This window comes from Salvelinus namaycush, chromosome 4 (genome assembly GCF_016432855.1).
Source record: "Salvelinus namaycush isolate Seneca chromosome 4, SaNama_1.0, whole genome shotgun sequence".
In the NCBI taxonomy this organism is placed as follows: domain Eukaryota; kingdom Metazoa; phylum Chordata; class Actinopteri; order Salmoniformes; family Salmonidae; genus Salvelinus; species Salvelinus namaycush.
The window spans coordinates 13,700,778-13,723,806 of record NC_052310.1 but is presented as its reverse complement, the minus strand read 5'-3'; the positions used below and the strand labels follow the sequence as shown (position 1 = coordinate 13,723,806).

Below are 23,029 nucleotides of genomic sequence, written 5' to 3'. Positions count from 1 at the left end.
TACTGTACATGTGCAGTCAGTGCATTAGTGAGCTCCACACAAGGGATTGATTTGCCTTTTCTCACTAGTGCAGCTGTCTCGTGTGTTCTAGTATGTAAATGCTAATTGTTCCAGATTGAGGGTAATTAAGATGATCACGAACCTCTAATCGACCCATAAGCCTCACCTCATTAGGCAGAGAAGTGCATGATGGGAAGTGCATGTGTGTTTTATAGGACCACTGCAATGTCCTTGCCTGCGAACAGTGTTTAAATATGGACATTATTTGAGCCCACTGCCGGTACCGGCGGCACTATGAACAAACAAGTCGTATCGATGACTCAGAATTAGGTCTTAATTCGTTGCCTGAAGCCAGTCGGCTGGTGACCAATCCTGTTTTTGCAATGGGTGTTATCCAATGCTATTATTTTTGTTCACAGAGGGGCTGGGATAATGCCGTCGGTGAGACCGAAACTCAACGGCAACACGCACTCCTCTGGTGGAAGAGTCTTTGATCAAGCTATTGGGAAGTAGTGTGTTGGATGCTCTGAGGCTGGCGGCCTTTGTGGAGGTTCCCTTTGAACTGAACATTACGGTGTACACACGGCAGATGGCTCAGGAGGAGCGAGGGCCGAGACCCCAGACGTGTATGCATTATTCAATCATCCACCCCCTGTGTACTGTGGAAAGTGCCAAGGCATATAGGGAGTGTGTGTGACGTATCCCAGACGACTATTGGGTGGGTGGGCTGGGTGTGTGTGTGTGTGTGTGTGTGAAATCAAATCTTCCATGGGTAAACTGAGACATCTCCAGTGACGAGGTCTAGGAGAATTGTGCTTCCTCTCCAGTTACTGTCCACTCAAAATTCATCCCTCAAAGGAAACTGTCCACTGAGTCACAGTTGCAGACTTGGAAAGTCTTATCTTTTTAGCAAGATTTCTTCAGGCCTTTTTTCAATTTTGAAGGCATTGTTTATTCTTTGCCCTCTGCCCTCTTTCGTTATTTTTGTTACTGCATTCAATTCATGCCCTCATTCCAAATGTTTCTGAGGGAATGGGGTCACCTTTATCATTCCACAACATCCCCGTTCCAAAAGAGTGAGATCCCCCGATGACTGTTTCTATCGTCTTTCTGTTTTGGTGAACACTGGGGTGTTTTGACGCCAACTGAACGTCCCCACTCGGAGTTGAAGCCTGACTCTCTGAACACAGCAGATAATAATTCCCACTAACTGTGGCTTCCTTTTTGCTTCTCCCTCAGGTGATGTTGGCCGCGTCCTATTGGTCGTTGCTGGCTCCGGCCATAGACATGGCGGAGGATTCGGGGAAGTACGGCTCATTTGCGTTCGTCCCCGTGGCGGTGGGCTTCGCCCTGGGAGCGGCCTTCGTGTACCTGGCTGACCTCATGATGCCTGCTCTGGTGAGTCCTGCTGCTGCTGCAGCCTCCCGGAGAGGAAATTTCTTCACACATACATAGCACTCTGACATGCCATGCCAAACACAATAGCCTAAAAAGTTGGCCTCAATACACTGTTTAAATTGTGCATAAACCACAGGTAATATAGGCCTAACTGTTGGAAATGTGGTATAGGCGGTACAGGATAAGGGATGGAGGGAGAGAGGGTAAGTTAAGTTATAAGCCACAATTTGCTGGCCTGGTCCTTCCAGACAGTAGTGCCGTGAGAGAGTGGTTTGAAGCCCGTTAAGTGTAATAACTCAGGCAATTACAGGTTTTCTGCTTCACCAAGTCACAACAACCTATTTTTTACATGGCAGTGGATGCTCCCATTTAGATGGGAAATTAGGTTATGATGCTGTTAAATACAGTGGTTTCTGTTCTGCACTAGCTCAGTGGGAGTACCACTGATCAATTTATCAAAAATGGGATGTTGCAATGAGCCCAAATTGGGCTCAAGGTTACGTTTGCAGTTGGTGGTCAATTAATGTAAGCTAAACTGAAAGTAGGCTATTTGTTAAACTTCATCCTAACACCCCATATTCTTCCACAGTGATTAGACATAATCACAAATCATTACAGTGGTTCTCACCATCTTCTCCTTCCCCCCTTCCTCCTCATCCGCTTCCTCCCCCTCCTGCTCCTCCTCCTTTTTCTCTACCTCCTCTACCTTCTGCTCCTCCTCCTCTGGTTTCCCCAGTGTGGACAGTGGGAGGACAGAGCAGCGTAGAAATGGGGAGGGGGAGATGTGGGGGTCTTGGCGGGGACACAGGGTGCCCCCATTGGTGGTCGGACCGGGCTGTTTGGACAGCTGCTGGTGTCACTTTTACTGGCTCCTAAGCAAACACTGGGCCCTGAATGAGAGAGGCAAGAGCAGAACACTAGAGAAGGCAGTGCTAGCCTAGCAGCAGCAGCATCCGAGTCTGTCAACCCCCTACTGAACCCCTTCAACCTGGTGATAAGCGCTGCCCTGTTCCTGGAACTCTTTGCATCTATCTCTCTCGCTTTCTCTCCCCGATCAAAGCTACAGTTTCCCTAGTCCCGGTCTTTTGCGTGCCAGCAGCGTCTCTAGGATAAGGAGAAACAAACGTCAGGAGGTTGGGTGACGGTGGAGCAAGCTGTTGCAGGATTAAGTGTCATAGGACCAGGCACAGTATCTCAGTATCTGAAGGCAAGCTCTTTGTCAGGGAGATGCTACTGACTTAACTGGGCCTGGTCAAACAATAGCTAGGCCTGCATCTTTTTCTCAGGCTATGTTGTGCATTGCACATCTGCTCACCTCTGCACACCTCACCTCCCTAAAAGAACATCCTTCTAGACTTGATTAAGCTATCCAGCCAGGTAGCTGGGTTGACTGGAGTTTCTATGATGTTAGCTTCTTATCACACCTGTGTAATAAGCACACTAATTACCCCACGTCTAGTGGTATCCATGGCAACCACAGCTGTGCACAAGTTACAAATCGGGTCACAGGATTTTGCCCCTCATAATGGGAGTGTTGCATCATGGGAGATAACATTAGTTCCCATCCACAGCAAAGGGCTGAGTGTAACAATGCCAACATGTTCAGCCCCTCAAACAGATTACATCTTCCATGTTTGCCGTCTCTCGGGTGCCTGTCTCTTTTGAAATGAATGGTCAGAATGTTTAGGCCAAGTCATTGTTGCCCGTATTTACGATAGCACCCTGTTGATCACCGTCAGTGTTGCCTTTCAGAATATTTATGCCCCAGTTTTTGATGAATACCCATGACTACACCTAGAGACCACTGAAAGCTTCTCCTTTCTCTTGCAACACATTTATCTGGTCATTTATTTGAAAGGAGAATTGAGATCTTAACCAACTTTTTAATTAAACTTTTTACACTCATAGCAGTCAATACAAACTGAAATCCATGAGCATACAACATATTAATGGATAAGAGCAACACAATAAAAAAAATAAGAGTAAAACAAATGTCAATCTATAATGTCCTGTAGTCTTAAAGTGACTCATTAATCAATGAGCAGAAATGTGGGATTGGTGACTTCATGTACCGTTCAGTTCTACACTTTGTCATGGTCAGTTTGTTTTGGCTGCGATGTCCTTGCCTGTCGCTTTGATTCGAGTCAGGGGGTAGCCAGTCTCTGAATTGAGATTTTAGGAGGCTGACAGCGAAGTCAATGCAGAGTTGTGTCTGGTCTTTCATGCAGCCAGGGTAGGGACAGGGTCTGAAGTGCCTCAATATAACTGGATTATTCTCCTAGGAGGGTGCGATATGCTCTCTTCTGAATATGCTCCAGGTCATCAGACTGGGCCTGGGTCAGTGAGCTGTGCCATGCAGGAGCGGAATTCTCCAGGGTGGGGCGTATGTAGCTGGTGTAAATGCTCATCCGCAGCGAATGAGAAAAGTTTTATGTTGCTCTTGGTTACCATAGTAACAACCTGCTCACCTCATTGCAAGTCCTCCTGTACAATTACCCCTAAAATATTCACACTATCACACACTTTGAGATTCTGGCCCTCGATCCGGAGAGGCAGGGTTCAGTAACATTCTGCTTACATGAACCCACGTGTCAAAGTTGTTCAGGGCCTGCTGCGGTGTGCTGATGTTTCCTGTTGTACACGTGTGCACCAGATTTAGATCGTCAACATATTGCCACCTATTGTCAACATCCCGGGCTGCACTGTCTATGACCGCAAGGAAGATGAGAGAGGCGTTCCTTGAGCCACACCGCCCGCCAGTCTGAGAGGCTGTCTTGGTAGCGTACCTGTTGTTGGCTGCTTTGAGGGCAGGTCTGACACCGTTGGATTAGGCATTCAATGGTGACGGTGTGGTCGATTTTATAATTTATTTTTAATTTAAAAAAAATATATATATTTTTTGTCAAATGCCTTGGAAAAGTGAGGGTGGTTATGGGGGATGGGATGTCTGATGGCTTGTATAAACAGTCCAGGAGGGTAACAAGTGTGTGGGAAGATGATCTTTCTGGTCTGCTTCCAAACTGTCTGGGGTCTATGTTGGGTGTTATGTCTTCCTTCATCCAGGTGGCAGCGACGCTCTCAGCAATTTTGGTAGTTGTGGTGTCCGGGATATTGGCCGTAGCTAGTTGACCGACGGGGGGTGGGTCTTGGGGATGGGCAGGACCGTGGCTTCTTTCCACTGGGAGGGGAATTCACCTTGCGGGAATGAAGAATTGAGGATGTCGCAGACGTTGCATGCGAATTCTTGTAGGATCCGCTGTGGCACGCCGTCGGGGCTGGTGGCTTTGTTGATTTTTACCACACGCGGCTTGTCATACACCTCCCTGGGTTTGAGTTCCGGGAGAGGCTGCGGGATAGGGAGGAAGGCTGATAGGGTTGTTGTGTCCACAGGGGTTAGTGATTGGCTGACCTGAGTGATCCGGTTGTTTTAATTTAATTTGCTATTCCAACTTATTATTTTTTATTTTAATTTTAATTTTATCCCCTTTTCTCCCCAATTTTCGTGGTATCCAATCGCTAGTAATTACTATCTTGTCTCATCGCTACAACTCCCGTACGGGCTCGGGAGAGACGAAGGTCGAAAGCCATGCGTCCTCCGAAGCACAACCCAACCAAGCCGCACTGCTTCTTAACACAGCGCGCCTCCAACCCGGAAGCCAGCCGCACCAATGTGTCGGAGGAAACACCGTGCACCTGGCCCCCTTGGTTAGCGCGCACTGCGCCCGGCCCGCCACAGGAGTCGCTGGAGCGCGATGAGACAAGGATATCCCTACCGGCCAAACCCTCCCTAACCCGGACGACGCTAGCCCAATTGTGCGTCGCCCCACGGACCTCCCGGTCGCGGCCGACTGCGACAGAGCCTGGGCGCGAACCCAGAGACTCTGGTGGCGCAGTTAGCACTGCGATGCAGTGCCCTAGACCACTGCGCCACCCTGGAGGTCTCAACTTTGTTGTTTTGACCATAGCCAGTAATATTGATTTTAGAGAGGGTCCTTTTTTCATTCCAGCCACCTGTTTGTCTGTGCCACTGTTTTGGGTTTTCTTTTTTTAAGATGAGCAGTCTGGTTAGAATATGGTTTTTTGAACTTTGTTCCTGTAGAATCTGGAAAGTGTAGAATTCTTTCCATGCCTATATTCCTTTTGACGACGAGTGGTCATGTTCTCGATATCAGCTGTCGTCCACGGTTTGTCAGTAGGGTGCATATTCACAGTTAGGACAGGGACGTGATCGTTACACACAGAGGTCAATGTGCTATAGAAGGCAGTAGTCTTGAATGTCGCATAAGGTGTGTTCTATACTTCTTGCTTCTGCTTCTGTTTTTTTTGGCTCTTGTTTATGATTCTGAGTGCGTTCTCTGGGTGATCTGGGAGAACCAGGATTCAGAAATTGCAGCGATATCAACTTTAATGAACAAGGTTGCTTGCAACTCATCTAGTTTGTTTAGTAGTGGTGGTGGGGGTGTTAGCTTGGTAAATTGTCCTGGGTTCTTGTGGGTGGTGGTCTGGATGTGAATTAAGTTTTGCTTGAGTGAACAAAAAGAAATGGAGGAACTTATTCAAGAAAGATCCAGTGTAATATATTATAAAAATAAAGCGAACTGGATGGAATATGGGGAAAAATGCACCAAATTCTTTTTCAATCTTCAATATAGAAATGCTACCAAAAAAAACGTATTAAAACTTGTTACAAATGATGGAGTCACGCATGATTCACCAAATGATATTTTGAAAGAGGAAGTAAAGTACTTTAAGAATATGTTTTCGTTTCAGGCTCCTCCATCTCCACTAACTGAAACTAATTGTATGGATTTTTTCCCTAATAATAATGTAAAATTAACATCTGTACAGAAAGACTCATGTAAAGGCCTAATTACAGAGGAGGAACTACTTGAGGCAATTGGGGCCTTTAAGGATGGGAAAACTCCAGGACTGGATGGCATACCAGTGGAAGTATACATTTTTTTTTTTGATATACTCAAAGGACCATTATTAGCTTGTTTTAACCACTCCTATATAAATGATAGATTATCAGACACGCAACAAGAAGGTGTGATATCATTATTACTGAAACAGGACCCAAGTGGTATATATAAAGATCCAGTCCATTTAAAAAATTGGAGACCTCTTACACTTCAGTGTTGTGATGCAAAAATCCTAGCAAAATGCTTGGCGCATAGAATAAAAAAAGTTTTGTCAGATATTATTCATCCTAATCAGACAGGTTTTTTACATGGACGATACATTGGAGATAATATAAGGCAAGTACTGGAAACAATAGAACACTATGAAATATCCGGGACACCAGGCCTGGTTTTCATAGCTGATTTTGAAAAGGCTTTTGATAAAGTACGACTGGAGTTTATATATAAATGCCTAGAATATTTCAATTTTGGGGAATCTCTTATAAAATGGGTTAAAATTATGTATAGTAACCCTAGGTGTAAAATAGTAAATAATGGCTACATCTCAGAAAGTTTTAAACTATCTAGAGGAGTAAAACAAGGTTGTCCACTATCGGCATATCTATTTATTATTGCCATCGAAATGTTAGCTGTTAAAATTAGATCAAACATTAATATTAAGGGATTAGAAATCCAGGGCCTAAAAACTAAGGTGTCATTGTACGCTGATGATTCATGTTTTCTTTTAAAACCACAACTAGAGTCTCTCCACGGCCTCTTAGAGGATCTAGATACATTTGCTATCCTCTCTGGATTAAAACCAAATTATGATAAATGTACCATATTACGTATTGGATCACTAAAAAATACACATTTTACATTGCCATGTAGTTTACCAATTAAATGGTCTGACGGAGATGTGGACATACTCGGTATACAAATCCCAAAAGAAAGAAATGATCTCACTCCAATAAATTTTTATAGAAAGTTAGCAAAAATAGATAAGATCTTGCTACCATGGAAAGGAAAATACCTGTCTATTTGTGGGAAAATCACCCTGATTAACTCTTTAATCATATCACAGTTTACCTATTTGCTTATGGTTTTGCCTACACCTAGTGACCTGCTTTTTAAATTATATGAACAAAAAATATTCAATTTTATTTGGAACGGCAAGCCAGATAAAATTAAAAGGGCCTATTTATATAACGAATATGAATTCGGAGGGCAGAAATTATTAAATATTAAATCATTAGACCTCTCACTAAAGGCATCAGTCATACAAAAGTTATACTTAAATCCAAACTGGTTCTCTAGTAGATTGGTACGAATGTCTCATCCTATGTTCAAGAAGGGCCTTTTTCCCTTTATTCAGATTACACCTGCTCACTTTCGGTTGTTTGAAAAGGAAATAATCTCCAAAATATCTTTATTTTTTAAACAAGCCTTAGAAAGTTGGTTGCAATTTCAGTTTAATCCACCTGAAAGGACGGAACAAATAGTACAACAAATATTGTGGTTAAATTCAAATATAGTAATTGATAAAAAAACTGTATTTATCGAAGAAATGTTTAAAAAAGGTATAATTTTTGTGAATGATATCATAAATAGGACTGGTGGAGTAATGTCACACATGCAGCTAACACAGACATATGGAAATGTCTGCTCTACCCAAAATTACAACCAATTAATTGCAGCATTACCACAAAAATGGAAGAGGCAAGTAGAAGGGGAAAAAAGTAAGGAACTTGTATGTCGGCCCTATATTAAAGAACATAAATGGTTAAAGAAAAGTGTGATAAATAAAAACATATACCAATTTAATTTAAGGACCAAAAAACTGACAGCTGTGCCATATAAATTGCAAAATAGTTGGGAAGAGATTTTCGATGTACCCATTCCATGGCACATGGTTTATGAATTGATACGCAAAACAACGCCGGATTCAAAACTTCGAATTTTTCTATTTAAATTATTGTACAAAATTCTTGCAACTAATAGAATGTTATATATATATACAATCTTCCCAGCTCTGCAGATTCTGCTGTGAGGAGGCAGAGTCATTAGATCATTTATTTTGGTATTGTCCGTATGTAGCTCGTTTTTGGTCACAGGTCCAGGAATGGTTGAAGAATTGCAACATTTGCGTAGAACTAACGCTACAGATAGCAATACTGGGGGATTTGAAAAGCCATAGTCAATCAATCAATAATATAATAATTATTTTAGCAAAAATGTTTATTTTTAATTTACAATCCGTGGAAGCTATGAGAATAGGAAGATTCAAATCTTTTGTGAAGCATCACAGCACAGTTGAAAAATATATGGCAAATAAAAATCCGAAATGGATGATGTTGGAAGATAGATGGGAAGGGTTGAGTGGAGCTGAAGGGTGGGACTAATAACAAGATAAACAATGTAGGGCATACGGGATCTGTGAAATGTGTATAGGTGCGGAGCCTTTGTGAAATAGCACAGTTACAAGTGGAAATCAAACTGGATGGACAACAGAAATAGAGGAAGGACTAAGAACAAACAAGAGAGAACTATTATAAAGTAGACTGTGTCTGTAAAATGTGTATAAATTGAAGGTAAAAACAGAAATGTTTATCAGTTTACTCCAATTGGGGGATCGGTGGTAGGGTTTGCGGGGAATAATAATAAAGGTATACTCTTTAAAAAAGTATGTATGTCTATATAGGTATGTGTATGTATATATGTGTATATGTATGCATACGTGTATGGATATATATATTTACCCAAAAAAATATGGGGGATTGGAAATGATGCAGACAATTACATTGGAAGCAACATTCTTTCCGCAATATTAAGCTGATCCACCCCTAAAAAAAATAAAAAATAAAATAAAATAAAGTTTTGCTTGAGTGCATTGTTTAAAGTTCATGGGCACTCAGAGGAGAGTTTATTTCCAACACTAGTTTGAATATCCCGGGAGTTACGACCTGCTCGCTTCCCTCTCCGGCGTCTTCTCCGGCGTCTTCTCCGGCGTCTCCCCCGGCGTCCTCTGGCATCCTCTGGCAAGTCCAAAGTAATGGGTGTCCGCATCTTTTGAAAACTTCCTAAGAATGTCAGTGAGTAGCTCTGGGATACTGAAGCAGGTTGATGAAGTTGGTTTAATTGTCCAGTTTAGTGTTTTCAGGATAGGATTTCAGGATATTTACAATCTAGACTTGATAAGCCACATTAAGTTTCAAGTAAAATGTGTACACACAAAAACAATTCAATATTAAATTAGCAGGAGTAAATAACCCAAGGTTGGCAACCACGGAACCTAAAGATAAAGATGAATAAGTAACATCTGAATGAAACAAGCATAACTTGCTTTGTTAGCCTAGTTGTCATATTAAAAATGAAATGTATACATCACTCTTGTGGGCCCTAGCATATAGTCATACGTGGCAGGTGTGGCCATTAGGTCTATAACAAACATCCTTATGTTCTGAAATACCAAGGCTCTCAGCTCTGCAGGACTCCTGGTGAGGAGGCAGGCTCTCAGCAGAGCTACGGGTGGGCCCGGTTCCAGCCACAACCTCCGAGAGGGACACAGCGGGTTACCGTGGTTACAGAACCCTCAGAGTAAGAATTGTCCGTTTCAGAAGACAATCCTAACAAGAGAATGTGATTTTTGAGAGGAGTAGGATGACTATAGTGCTAATTATTGTGATGGGGATACCGTGAGATGAGGTGTTGCTTGGATAGCCTGTAATATAATAGGGATATTTCAACAGGTTTGTTTGTGGAGGCTAGATAGGCTTTATTCATTTCATGAAATGGTAAAACTGACCTCATTACTAAACTATGACCTGAATTAATCAGCCTGTTTTAACACAGCAGGCAGTGCTTGCTTCCCTGTCCACCCCTAAAGGACTTAATGAGTTCTCCCATCTGACTCCATCAAAGGGCCGGGTCACTTGGAATGACAGCAGGGGTGATGGCAGGTCTGCCTGCCTATCTGTCTCAGCAGCTTTTTCATACTGTGGCCAATAGGCATGGTGTTTAATTCTGTTGTTTGTGCAGCCATGGGTGAGAATTGCAGACACTTTGGGGGAACAGGGAGAGGGGGAGGGAGAGGGAGAATTAACAGCAGACTCATACATTTCCTCAGTGAAGATAATGTACTGAGCAAATGTCAAATTAGCACACCCTATTTGACTAACAAACAAACCAAAACAACAGCAAAGTCTTCTTGTGCTTTGTTGATTTCAAAAAAGCTTTTGAATCAATTTGGCATGAGGGTCTGCTATACAAATTTGAAGGAAAGTGGTGTTGGGGGAAAAAGCATACAACATTATAAAATCCATGCACACGAGCAACAAGTGTGTGGGTAAAATTGGCAAAAAACACACATTTCTTTCCACAGGGTCGTGGGGTGAGACACGGATGCAGCTTAAGTCCCACCCTCTTCAAGATACACTACCGTTCAAAGGTTTAGGCTCACTTAGAAATTTCCTGGTTTTTAAAAGAAAAGCATATTTTTTGTCCATTAAAGTAACTTCAAATTGATCAGAAATCAGTGTAGACGTTGTAAATGACTTTTGTATCTGGAAACGGCAGATTTTTTATGAATATCTACATAGGCGTACAGAGCCCCATTTATCAGCAACCATCACTCCTGTGTTCCAATGGCACGTTGTGTCAGGTAATCCAAGTTTATAATTTTAAAAGGCTAATTGATCATTAGAAAACCCTTTTGCAATTATGTTTGCACAGCTGAAAACTGTTGATCTGATTAAAGAAGCAATAAAACTGTCCGCCTTTAGACTAGTTGAGTTTAAAAACCCACAAATGCTGATGCTCCAGATACTCAACTAGTCTAAAGGCCAGTTTTATTGCTTCTTTAATCAGATCAACAGTTTTCAGCTGTGCAAACATAATTGCAAAAGGGTTTTCCTTGGGCCTGGCCTTGGGCCTGGACATGATTGATTTCCCCTTCCAGGATGGAGAAGCCATCTTCATGAAAGTATGGGATTCTAGTGGGGGGATATATAGTGTTGAAGTCAGAAGTTTACATACACCTTATCCAAATACATTTAAACTCAGTTTTTCACAATTCCTGACATGTAATCCTAGTAAAAATTCCCTGTCTTAGGTCAGTTAGGATCACCACTTTATTTTAAGAATGTGAAATGTCAGAATAATAGTAGAGAGAATGATTTATTTCAGCTTTTATTTCTTTCATCACATCCCCAGTGGGTCAGAAGTTTACATACACTCAATTAGTATTTGGTAGCATTGCCTTTAAATTGTTTAACTTGGGTCAAACGTTTCGGGTAGCCTTCCACAAGCTTCCCACAAGCTTCCCACAATAAGTTGGGTGAATTTTGGCCCATTCCTCCTGACAGAGCTAGTGTAACTGAGTCAGGTTTGTCGGCCTTTTTTGTCCTTAAGCAATTGTCCATTTGGAAGACCCATTTGCGACCAAGTTTCAACTTCCTGGCTGATGTCTTGAGATGTTGCTTCAATATATCCACATAATTTTCATTCCTCATGAAGCCATCTATTTTGTGAAGTACCCTCCTGCAGCAAAGAACCCCCACGACATGATGCTGCCACCCCCGTGCTTCACGGTTGGGATGGTGTTCTTCGGCTTGCAAGCCTCCCCCTTTTTTCTCCAAACATAACGATGGTCATTTTGGCCAAACAGTTCTATTTTTGTTTCATCAGACCAGAGGACATTTTTCCAAAAAGTACGATCTTTGCCCCCATGTGCAGTTGCAAATTGTAGTCTGGCTTTTTTATGGCTTCTTCCTTGCTGAGCGGCCTTTCAGGTTATGTCGATATAGGACTCGTTTTACTGTGGATATAGATACGTTTGTATCTGTTTCCTCCGGCATCTTCACAAGGTCCTTTGTTGTTGTTCTGGGATTGATTTGCACTTTTCGCACCAAAAGTAAGTTAATCTCTAGGAGACAGAACGCGTCTCCTTCCTGTGCGGTCCCATGGTGTTTTATTTGCATGCTATTGTTTGTACAGATGAACGTGGTACCTTCAGGCATTTGGAAATTGCTCCCAAGGGTGAACCAGACTTGTGGAGGTCTACAATTGTTTTTCTGTGGTCTTGGCTGATTTCTTTTGATTTTCCCATGATGTCAAGCAAAGAGGTACTGAGTTTGAAGGTAGGCCTTGAAATACATCCACAGGTACACCTCCAATTGACTCAAATGATGTCAATTAGCCTATCAGAAGCTTCTAAAGCCATGACATCATTTTCTGGAATTTTCCAAGCTGTTTAAAGACACAGTCAACTTAGTGTATGTAAACGTCTGACCCACTGTCTGTCTGTAAACAATTGTTGGAAAAATGACTTGTGTCATGCACAAAGTAGATGTCCTAACCGACTTGCCAAAACTATAGTTTGTTAACAAGAAATTTGTGGAGTGGTTGAAAAATAAGTTTTAATGACTCCAACCTAAGTGTATGTAAACGTCCAATTTCAACTGTAGGTGGAACACATAAGGAAATGTTTCTCTGTCTAAATAATTTCCTTTTGAATTTCTAGCCAAATGTAAAATGTTCCTGTTTTGATTAATATACTGGAGTGAGTTAGTTATGCTCTTACCAAATTAGCATACCCCTGAGTCTCTTCCCTGTTTCACACCTGGTAGTTTGATTGATGGGACTACCAGGTCTCTGTAACCTAGAGGGTCTCCTCTATACCAAGTTTCATGTAAGATGACAAACCCAATTTTGATATTCCATCACAGTAGTGAAGAACCAACACCATTGTAAATACAACCCATTTTTATGATTATTTATTTTCCCTCTTGTACTTAACTATTTGCACGTAGTGACATTTGAAATATTTTTATTATTTTGGAACGTGCTTTGGCAGAGAGAGAAAAAGGTTTTTCTGTTTTGAAGGTCCATGTAATAACTGACGTTGTTGAGTCTAATCGTAATGTGTCTAGGCTGTTAGTGATGATGATGGGGTGAATAGGTGTGTTTAGTGATATGGCACACTCAACTGTCTACCTTAGACGTTCGCTAAGAGCCGTGGTTGTTAACCTTTTTCTCTCTAGGCTCTTTTGTAAAGCCTTATTTACCAGGGAGAATCGTTAATGAAAGCTTTCATTTTCTCATATCTCGCTCCACTCTTAGCCCAGTTTACACACACCACTCATTACTGCTGTGAAACACTGACACACACACACACACACACACGCACTTAGATGCGGATATGGGGTGTCCTTAAAAAGTCTTACTTTAGTTTATCTGATTTAAAGGCCTTAAGTCTTAAAATGTGTTGAATTCAATTTTCAAAGGTCTTAAAAAATGCGATTGCGATGACTACAGGGTTTCCATTACATTGTGCCGCTGCTTAATTGTTACAAAAAAAGAAAAAAACATCAAATAATACTTGAGGCCAGGGCTCAACAACAAAATTATTGGACGTGCAGTATATAGATTTAAGTTGTCTGAATGGACAAGCAAAAAAAAATCACGCAAAAAATCAGGCCAATCCAATCAGAATTTAATCAAAGTGTCCCTCCGACGCAATGTTTTGCGTACTGTCCTCCCAATCTCTGTAGAGCGCGTCAGAGTATAATAATTGTAGGCCGGCATTGACAGGCCTTTCAATCATGCAGTCGCGAGATGTGTTTTTTGAGATCAAAGTGAGCCTAGCCGGGTTTGCACATTTGTTGATAATAATTGCTTTTGAGTTATTTGCCCAGTTATAGCACATTTTTGGTCAGCAATGAAAATCCTGGAAAAGTTATGGTGTGTGCATCACTTGCGTGTGGGCCGTTGCCAGAGGAGAGTGAGAGGAGAGACAATTGTGCAGCAGGTAAAATGTGACCGACCGCCTTGATTCGGACTTATGTAGCAAAATTTGAAATGGTGTTTTTTACATTGGATAAAAGCAGAGACACAGAGCTACAAAATGCAATGTGCGCAGTTGCATGCTCCGGTTGTAAAACCGTGTCTCAAGCGCTCAAAATTGTCTAGGATTATCCTCTATTCAATACTAGCCATGTATTTTTGACCAAGTTTAGAAATGATCTTAGAATAGCCTAATTGACAAGTAACTCTTATACTGTACACGGAATATTTTAACCTTACAAATAGATAAACATCTTAGTTAGCTATCTCACCCACCTTAGGCATTTGATCCCTGGTTTATTGAATGAGGGAATTATTTTATAAAGACATAAAAAGTATTTGGTTGTAATTGCAATGTTGCAGGGTGGCACAACCCTATCGGGGGTGCAGGCTTTTGCTCCAGCCCTGCTCAAACACACCACATTGTAAAACAAAAATTAGGTTCTTGATAAGCGGACTCTGGTGTGTTATGCAGGGTTGGATAAAAAGCCTGCACTCCCAGTATCAGGGTTCACTGTACCCTTCCCTAGATGTGTGCCTCGACACAATCCTGTCTCGGAGCTCTACGGACAATTCCTTCGACCTCATGTCTTGGTTTTTCCTCTGACATGCACTGTCAACTGTGGGATCTTATATAGACAGGTGTGTGCCTTTCCAAATCATGTCCAATCAATTGAATTGAGCACAGGTGGACTCCAATCAAGTTGTAGAAACATCTCAATGATGATCAATGGAAACAACAGATTCTACAAATCAGCTGCTCACCAGGACCTTGTTAAGCTGATGTGGCAGTGCTGATTGAAAAGCCTGCACACCCTGTGGCCTACCTCTCCAGATGGCGAGTTGACCACGTGTTTTTATACAGTAACAGCGTTGTATGTTTTACTTTAGGGCATTTTTTTCACAGTGGTATCGTTATGGTATTGAGTATGATTATAGTTGGTATTGGTATCAAAGCCAAAATTCTGAACGCTTAGAGTTTGTGATCTAGCCAATGATTAGCCCATTGGAGTAGCCTAAACAAATGCAGATGGGCAACCCATGCTACAGTTTTCTGTAGCCTAGCCACTATGCTACTACGTCCGTTAGGCTCCAGGCGAATGCTCATTGCTAAAATGGCACACCTGCCTGATAATATGAGCCATGTAGGCTATAGCCTTTGAAAGAGCCATCCTTAAAAATATTCCTTTTTGCCAACATGGGCTCATTTCCCGAGGGTAAAATTTGCAGGTGTGTGGTGCGCGCAGGCCTCAAAATTGCTATTAAATGGCATTTCAAGTGGCATTAAAAAGGTCATAAATGAAACTTAATGGAAGCTGCAGATACCCTGGGATATCTGCTGTAGAGAATGGCAACAATGCAACAAACGAGCAATTGGTTTTCCTTCTAACCAAAATTCTTGAATTGGCGCTGTAACGCCTCGATCACACCGACAGCGTCATTACATTTCAGCAGTGGTGTAAAGTACTACTTAAGTAGTTTTTTTTGGTATCTGTACTTTACTATTTATATTTTTGCCTACTTTTACTTCACTACATTCCAAAAGAAAATAATGTACTTTTTACTCCATACATTTTCCCTGACACCCAAAAGTACTCGTTACATTTTGACAGGAAAATGGTCCAATTCACACACATATCAAGAGAACATCCCTGGTCATCCCTACTGCCTCTGATCTGGCAGACTCACTAAACACAATTTCTTTGTTTGTAAATTAGTTGGAGTGTGCCCGTGGCTATGCGTCAATGAAAAAAAGAAACCGTCTGGTTTGTTTAATATAAGGAATTTGAAATTATTTATATTTTTACTTTTGATACTTAAGTACATTTTAGCAATTCCATTTACTTTTGATACTTAAATATATTTAAAACCAAATACTTTTAGACTTTTACTCAAGTAGTATTTTACTGGGTGACTTTCTTGAGTCATTTTCTATTGTACTCAAGTATGACAATTGAGTACTTTTTCCACCACTACATTTCAGTACACCAGAAGTACATTAATTTGCGTTAGCATTGTGTTGCAGAGGTAGTTGCAGTGCGTTCTGTGTGTTGCATATGGTGGATTTATGGAATGTTAAACTGTATGCGTAGACGGCTTGACAGAAATGCTAGAAGAAGGTGAATGTTGAACTTTCGTTGCACACATATCCAGTTGATGCTGAGTACCATTTTGCGCAATAGCGCTGTAGGTGTGATCAAGGTGTAACACATGGCGCTCTGTGTTGTCTTCTCTCTCCCATATTACCAGGGCTTTAGATCAATGACTTGTTAGGGGCTCCACATATCCTCCTCCTCCCCCGTACCATTCATTTCTTATCTGAATGGAGTCGCTGTGATTTATTATTCTCTTGAATAAGTAATGTTTTCCCATTGGCAGTATTACGCCCCATGTTCCTGGAATGGCTGTAATCTATGTTTAATGAGTGGGCGCTAGACTGAGTCTTTTGTAATGATCTCATAGGGATGGATAGTGTATGGAGATACCACACTTAATGGCATGGCTTCATGTTTCGGTCCAAAGTGATTTGCAATTATGAACGTTGGATCTAGCTAGCTGATTTTCTCTGTCTTGCCAGGCTGTACCAAGCTGGGCTGCCGTCTCCACGGGGCCCCTGTCTCTAAGCATTATGGACCCACAGTGGGCTTATCCAGTGTGTGTCTGTGAGTAGCGGCCCCCAGCTCATCTCCAGGCGGAGGCCAAGTGAGAGGTGTAACTAATTGGCCCGGGGCGTTTAGATGTCTTCAGCAGGCCTGGTGCGGTGGCTCTTTCCCCCTGCAGTGTGTCAGGTTATAGGATGTGATGTACTGCATTAATGATGGTCCGTCTGCTGGCATTAGAACCAACCTTTTCCTGCGCCGCCATCATTAAAAAACGCCACCAGTCCACTTCCAGCGCCCAGGTATCGCCTTCAGTGTGTCTCGATACTATCAGGAACCTCCCGTATACGGCCCAGCTTCCCCCTCACAAGGACAGAGAAGGACGCCACCAAGGGCTCTCTCATCTTAAGAGTGAAAGATGAAGAGAGGGAGAGAAACACACAACGATTTTGAATGAGACCTAGAGGAATAATCATATTCCTGCAGTTAGTGACAAACTGGGTACGAACAAAAGCTGTTTGTGACGTAAGAATAGTGATCTTCAAGGAGGAGATTGGCTGACCGGTTCCGTTCCATCTGCTGTTTTGAGGGGGTTGCTTTAGCGTAAGACTTAGGTTAGGAAGAGGAATACATTGGTCTCACTTAGAGTGCAGGGCTTTGATTTATTGAGATGAGCAAAGATTGTGTCTATAGCGTTTTTTGTTGTTGTGTATGTATGTGAATGAATACTTGTATGTGTGTGTACGTGCTTACAGTACATGCTACATCTCAGTGGTGTGAGTATTATTTTCTTACGAAGGGAAAGCTTCCGTCGTGCAGCAGGTTGGTGGCGGTCGGCAGCATTGCTGACGGCTTTGTTTATTAATGCGCTGTATACAGAACTCATTGTGCACACTGAATATCACACCTCGGACCAGTGATCTGCAACATGCCAGCCTGTGTTTTTCCTTCCGCTGTTCCTCTGAATAGTCATCCACCTTTTTTAAATGTCAGCTCACAAACTCAGTGGCTCCCTAGTTCTCTGCATAATGTGGTGAGAGATGATGGTAATGATCACCTTTTATTCATTTCTCCGTTGAGACAGGCTATTCATGGGTTGCCCGTTTTATTCACAATACTGTTTTGAAGATGTACTCCTGACCGAACATTCTACTCAATGTGTTGTCAATTGGCACTGATTATGATTTTCACAAAAGTGCATTATAGTGACTTGGAAATACGATGTAATTTCAAAAAAAGACAAATAATCAGTAGGATGAACTTTTTTATGATCATTTTAATGTTGACAGATTGCAATGATTTCCCTATTTCCCTGCCGTGTCGTGAAAGTTGCGGGCGTGATACAGTTTCCCAACAAGTCTTTGTTTAACTAGCAGTGGATCCGATCAGAGGCAACTTCAAATGCAGCTTGTGCAAGTTAAAGGGATACTTCTGTATTTTGGCAATGAAGCCCTTTATCTACTTCACCAGAGTCAGATGAACTCGTGGATATCATTTTTATGTCTGTGTGCAGCCAAAATCCCGACGTATCCTATTAACAAACGTAATAGTATTTTTATTGGAATTTCACAGTTCTCTTCCACATTAAGAGATACAGTAACAAAGATAAAATAAGAATAAAAAATATTAAAAAATATGAGCAGGCAGATACAAAACCTTGTTTAAATAAAGGCATTAGGTCCAATACATGGATTGTACAGTGTCATCCTGAGATAAGTAAACAACCACCATTTTAAGAAAATCCTTGCAGCATAAAAGCTGATAAATCAGGTTCTAGGTAATTCAAATAAGGTTCCCACACTTTGTGGAACTGATCTGTTTTAGAATGTAATGTGTAAGTCAAATATTCCAATGGAACCCATTCAAATATTATCTTATGCCAATCTTTAATAGAAGGCACCTTGTCACTAACCCACTGTAATATCATTTTTTCCCTCGCTGCGAAGGTAAGGATGTTGTAAAGCCTCCTCTTACCTACAGAAGTAACATGCCTACTAGGGAGACCTAACAGCAAAGAAACCAATTCTAGGTCGACCCCCTAGGATATTTTTCAATTTCTTGAAGAACATTAGACCAGTACCTTTTGTAATTTGGAACATGAGCATAAACAATGTGTTAGTGTGCATTTTATATTTAAGACACTTAGGAGAGGAGGAGGGGCTAAAAGCATGTCTGCGATTTGGGGATATATGCAATCTGTGTATTATTCTTAATTGGATTGCTCTAGTACGATTACAGATAGATGTTGTTTTTGCATATCTCCACATGTCCCCCCACATCAATAGTCACAGAATATTATTTCTCCCAGACTTGCTTGACCCCCTGTGTGTCAACAGTAGAAAAGGACCTTAAAGAATCATAAAATAAACATATACATTTTCCTTTGTGAGAAGAAAAAAAATACTATTCCAATAACAGACACATCAGGGTTGCCAATCAAGGTGGTACTCTTCAAAATATTGCTAACTTGTAAAAGCAAGGAAAAGTCCTGCTTTGGAGCAGATGGTTGAGAAACTCCCAATGACAATAAAATGTTATCAACGAATACATCATTTAGTCTGCCTATGCCCTTATTAAGCCAAATGTTAAAGCCAGCATCCAGCAATCCGGGTACAAAATCTGGGTTGTTAAGAATCGGGGTAAGAGCAGAGGTTAGTTTGGACCTACCCAAGAAATGTAGAACTGACCTCCATGCTTTGAGTGTATTTAGTGTAATGGGATTATTGCAGTAACCCTTTACAGATTTATCTAACCAAATAGAGGAGTCATCATATGTGATCCAGTCAGAAATATGATTTAATTGGTTTACACCACTGATAAAATGTTATTGGGAAGATCTAAGCCCCCCCCCCCCCCCCCCCCCAGAGCATTTGGCAGCTGTAGGACTATTTGTGTGTGCAGTGTAATCAAATTGACGTCGTCTAGGGTGTCAGGTAAGGCAGAGGTGATAAGATTCTTAACCAGCCTCTCAAAGCACTTCATGATGACAGAAGTGAGTGCTACGGGGCGATAGTCATTTATAGTGGTGTAATGGACCGTAGTTGAACCGTGATCCATACAGATCACCCCCCTCTGGGTTCGGCACACATGTGAAACGCGGATCAATTGCTATGTTTAACCATCATAGTGTGAAATACAGTTTTACTGCCGCTATTACTTAAAGTAATAATTCCCTAAATCTCAATGCAGAGTTGCAGTGAAAAGATAAAGACAAGACAGATGCTGTGTTTTACTCTGAAGCCTGAAGGTTGATTTGATCATTTTTTTTAAAGCAGTTGTGTGTACTGTTCACGTTAAATCAAATCAAATGTATTTATATAGCCCTTCTTACATCAGCTGATATCTTAAAGTGCTGTACAGAAACCCAGCCTAAAACCCCAAACAGCAAGCAATGCAGGTGTAGAAGCACTGTGGCTAGGAAAAACTCCCTAGAAATGCCAAAACCTAGGAAGAAACCTAGAGAGGAACCAGGCTATGAGGGGTGGCCAGTCCTCTTCTGGCTGTGCCGGGTGGAGATTATAACAGAACATGGCTAAGATGTTCAAATGTTCATAAATTACCAGCATGGTCAAATAATAATAATCACAGTAGTTGTCGAGGGTGCAGCAAGTCAGCACCTCAGGAGTAAATGTCAGTTGGCTTTTCATAGCCGATCATTAAGAGTATTTCTACCGCTCCTGCAGTCTCTAGAGAGTTGAAAACAGCAGGTCTGGGACAGGTAGCACGTCTGGTGAACAGGTCAGGGTTCCATAGCCGCAGGCAGAACAGTTGAAACTGGAAAGGGGCATGTTGAATCCCAACGAATCAATCCTGGATGCTCGCGTTGCAAAAAGCAAAGAAGAAATAAGAGCAGTGACAGCCATGGCTAGCGGAGGAGCTGAAGAACTGGAAAAGCCTCCTGCTTCATTTAAGTCTCATTTATGGGAGCATTTTGGCTTCCCTGTCAAATACGGGTGGTGGACAACACCATTACGGTGTGTAGGCATTGTGCCACAAGAAATCCGTATGATCATGGAAATACATTGAGCATGGCCACACATTTTAAAGCGTCATCACCCTGGTGTGTCAGCAACGGGAGCCAACTCAGCCAAGAGACAACTTCTCACCGCGGCATTTAAGTAGCCCTTTGCTGCAGAATCAGACCGGGCTGAAGCAATCACCAAATCTATTGGGATGTTTATTGCTGTAGACATGAGGCCATACTCTTGTGGAAAACAAAGGGTTTAAAAATATGGTGTAAGTGCTTGAGCCACGCTAGGAAATCCCCTCGTGCACCCACTTCAGTATGAAGATCGAGCCAGACCTTGATGAACAGGAAAATATCAAAATTGGCGACAAATTATCCAAGACATCCTCTGTTACCCTCATCACAGACGGGTGGACCTCCTGGGCAACGGAAAGCTACGTGACTGTGACTGCTCACTACACCACATAGGAGTGGGAGATTTGAAGTCCGGTGCTACAAACACACACCCCCTTTATGAGAGTCACACAGGCACAAATCCGGCGCAGGTACTGCTAGTAGCAGAGTGGAAGCTAGAGAGGCCCAATAGCAATATCCCGATCACCACAGATAATGCCAAGAACCAAGTAAATGCAGTGATAGAAGCTGGACTGGGGCCACAGATAGCTTGCTTTGCACATGTGATCAATTTAGCATGCCAAAGGGGAATCTCAGTGAACCAGATGGACCGCCTCCTTGGGTGAATCAGGAAGGTGGTTAACCTTTTCCACCGAAGCACAACAACCGCTCATGTGCTTAACACCAAGCAAGAAATGTTACAGCTACCGACCCACAAGCTCATACAGGATGTCACAACATGATGGGAATCCACTTATGACATGTAGGAGCGCTTTCTTGAGCAGCAGGCAGCTAGCTGTATATTCTCCACTGACAGACAAGACCCTGAAAAAAAACTAAAGACATCGTCACCTTGTCTGATGATGACGTGAAAGCAGCAGAGGAGTTCCTCCAGGTGCTCAAACCCCTCAAAACGGTTACAACCCTATTGAGCACTGAAACTGCACCGTCTGTGTCCATGATCTACCTCTGAAAACAAGGATTCTACAATCCATGGCCCCAAGTGAGGAAGACAGCACCATCACTAGAGAGGTCAAGGCTGCCATTAGAGAGGACCTGAACCCCAGATACCCCCCTAATGTACAGGACTACCTTCATAGATCTACTGCACTGGATCCAAGATTCAAGTCCCTGTCTCACCTAGACCCTGCCCTACAACGGAGGACATACAGTGATCTCACCACTGAGTTTGTGGCCACTGAAGCGGTAAAAAATAAAAGTGAATTACTTAATTACTAATAAATATAGTGCAGTCTAATCTTAGCCTATGCTATTGCTATTAGAATCATCCATTTTTGATTTGGAATAATTGTTTTTATAAAATGTTTTTTCCACAATAATAGTTTTATGAAATATGAAAATAAATAATTAGTTAGTTTAATAGATTAAATCATTTTTTTGGAAGGTCAAACCACAGAGCCGACAGGAGCAGACACAGAGGCATCTCCTCCACATTATAATTTGGCCATGAAGGAGCTTTTTGGGGAGACCTTTGCGAGCAAGGACACAGGCAAGACGTTTGCCAACACCATCAAAGAGGTGGTGGCATCCTACAAGGCAGCACGCGCATTCCAGTGGATGGTGATCCACTGGCATGGTGGAAAAGCAATGTGTGTAAATACCCTCACATAGCCATGATGGCAAGACGCTACTTGGCTGTGCCTGGCACTTCAGTTCCTAGCGAGAGTGTGTTCTCCACGGCAGGGTAATAGTGACTGCAAAGAGGTCTGTCCTCTCCCCAGACAATGTAGACATCCTCATCTTTTTGAAAAATAATTTGAAGTTATATGCTCAGGTCTGCTTTGTTTTCTTTCTTTTTGTACTTGATGTGGACACGGGATTTTTTTTCATTCACTATTGTTCAAAGGAAGAAGGTATCATGCCTCATATTGCACTTTAATTTAACAATTGAGCATTGAATATTTTATTTTAAGATTTTATTTAAACATTGAAAAGTTATTTGCTTTAAGTTTTCTTTAAGGAATAAATGGAAAGCAATTCATTATATTTTATTTGTCTCCTTTTTTTTTTTTTTGTTGATGATCCCAAAAATGATCTGACCCGTGACTCAAAACCGTGATCTGAACCGGTCGGGTGAACAAAAATAACTTGTGTTTCTGTATGTTATCACAATTACACCATGAGTAGTTAATCATGAAACATACACCACGTCTTTCTTCATCCCGGAGAGATCTTTAATCTGCGCC

General features: G+C 41.8%; 1 protein-coding gene across 2 annotated transcripts in view; it reads left to right on the top strand.

Moving 5' to 3' along the window:
- The window catches only part of LOC120046179 (zinc transporter ZIP11-like), a 146,645-nt gene that overhangs the window by 21,792 nt on the left and 101,824 nt on the right, over positions 1–23,029 (top strand). For both annotated transcript variants that reach the window (XM_038991200.1, XM_038991199.1), the window contains exon 4: positions 1,240–1,398. In XM_038991200.1, the coding sequence (XP_038847128.1) occupies positions 1,240–1,398 (159 nt within the window). The remainder of the gene's footprint in view (positions 1–1,239; positions 1,399–23,029) is intronic.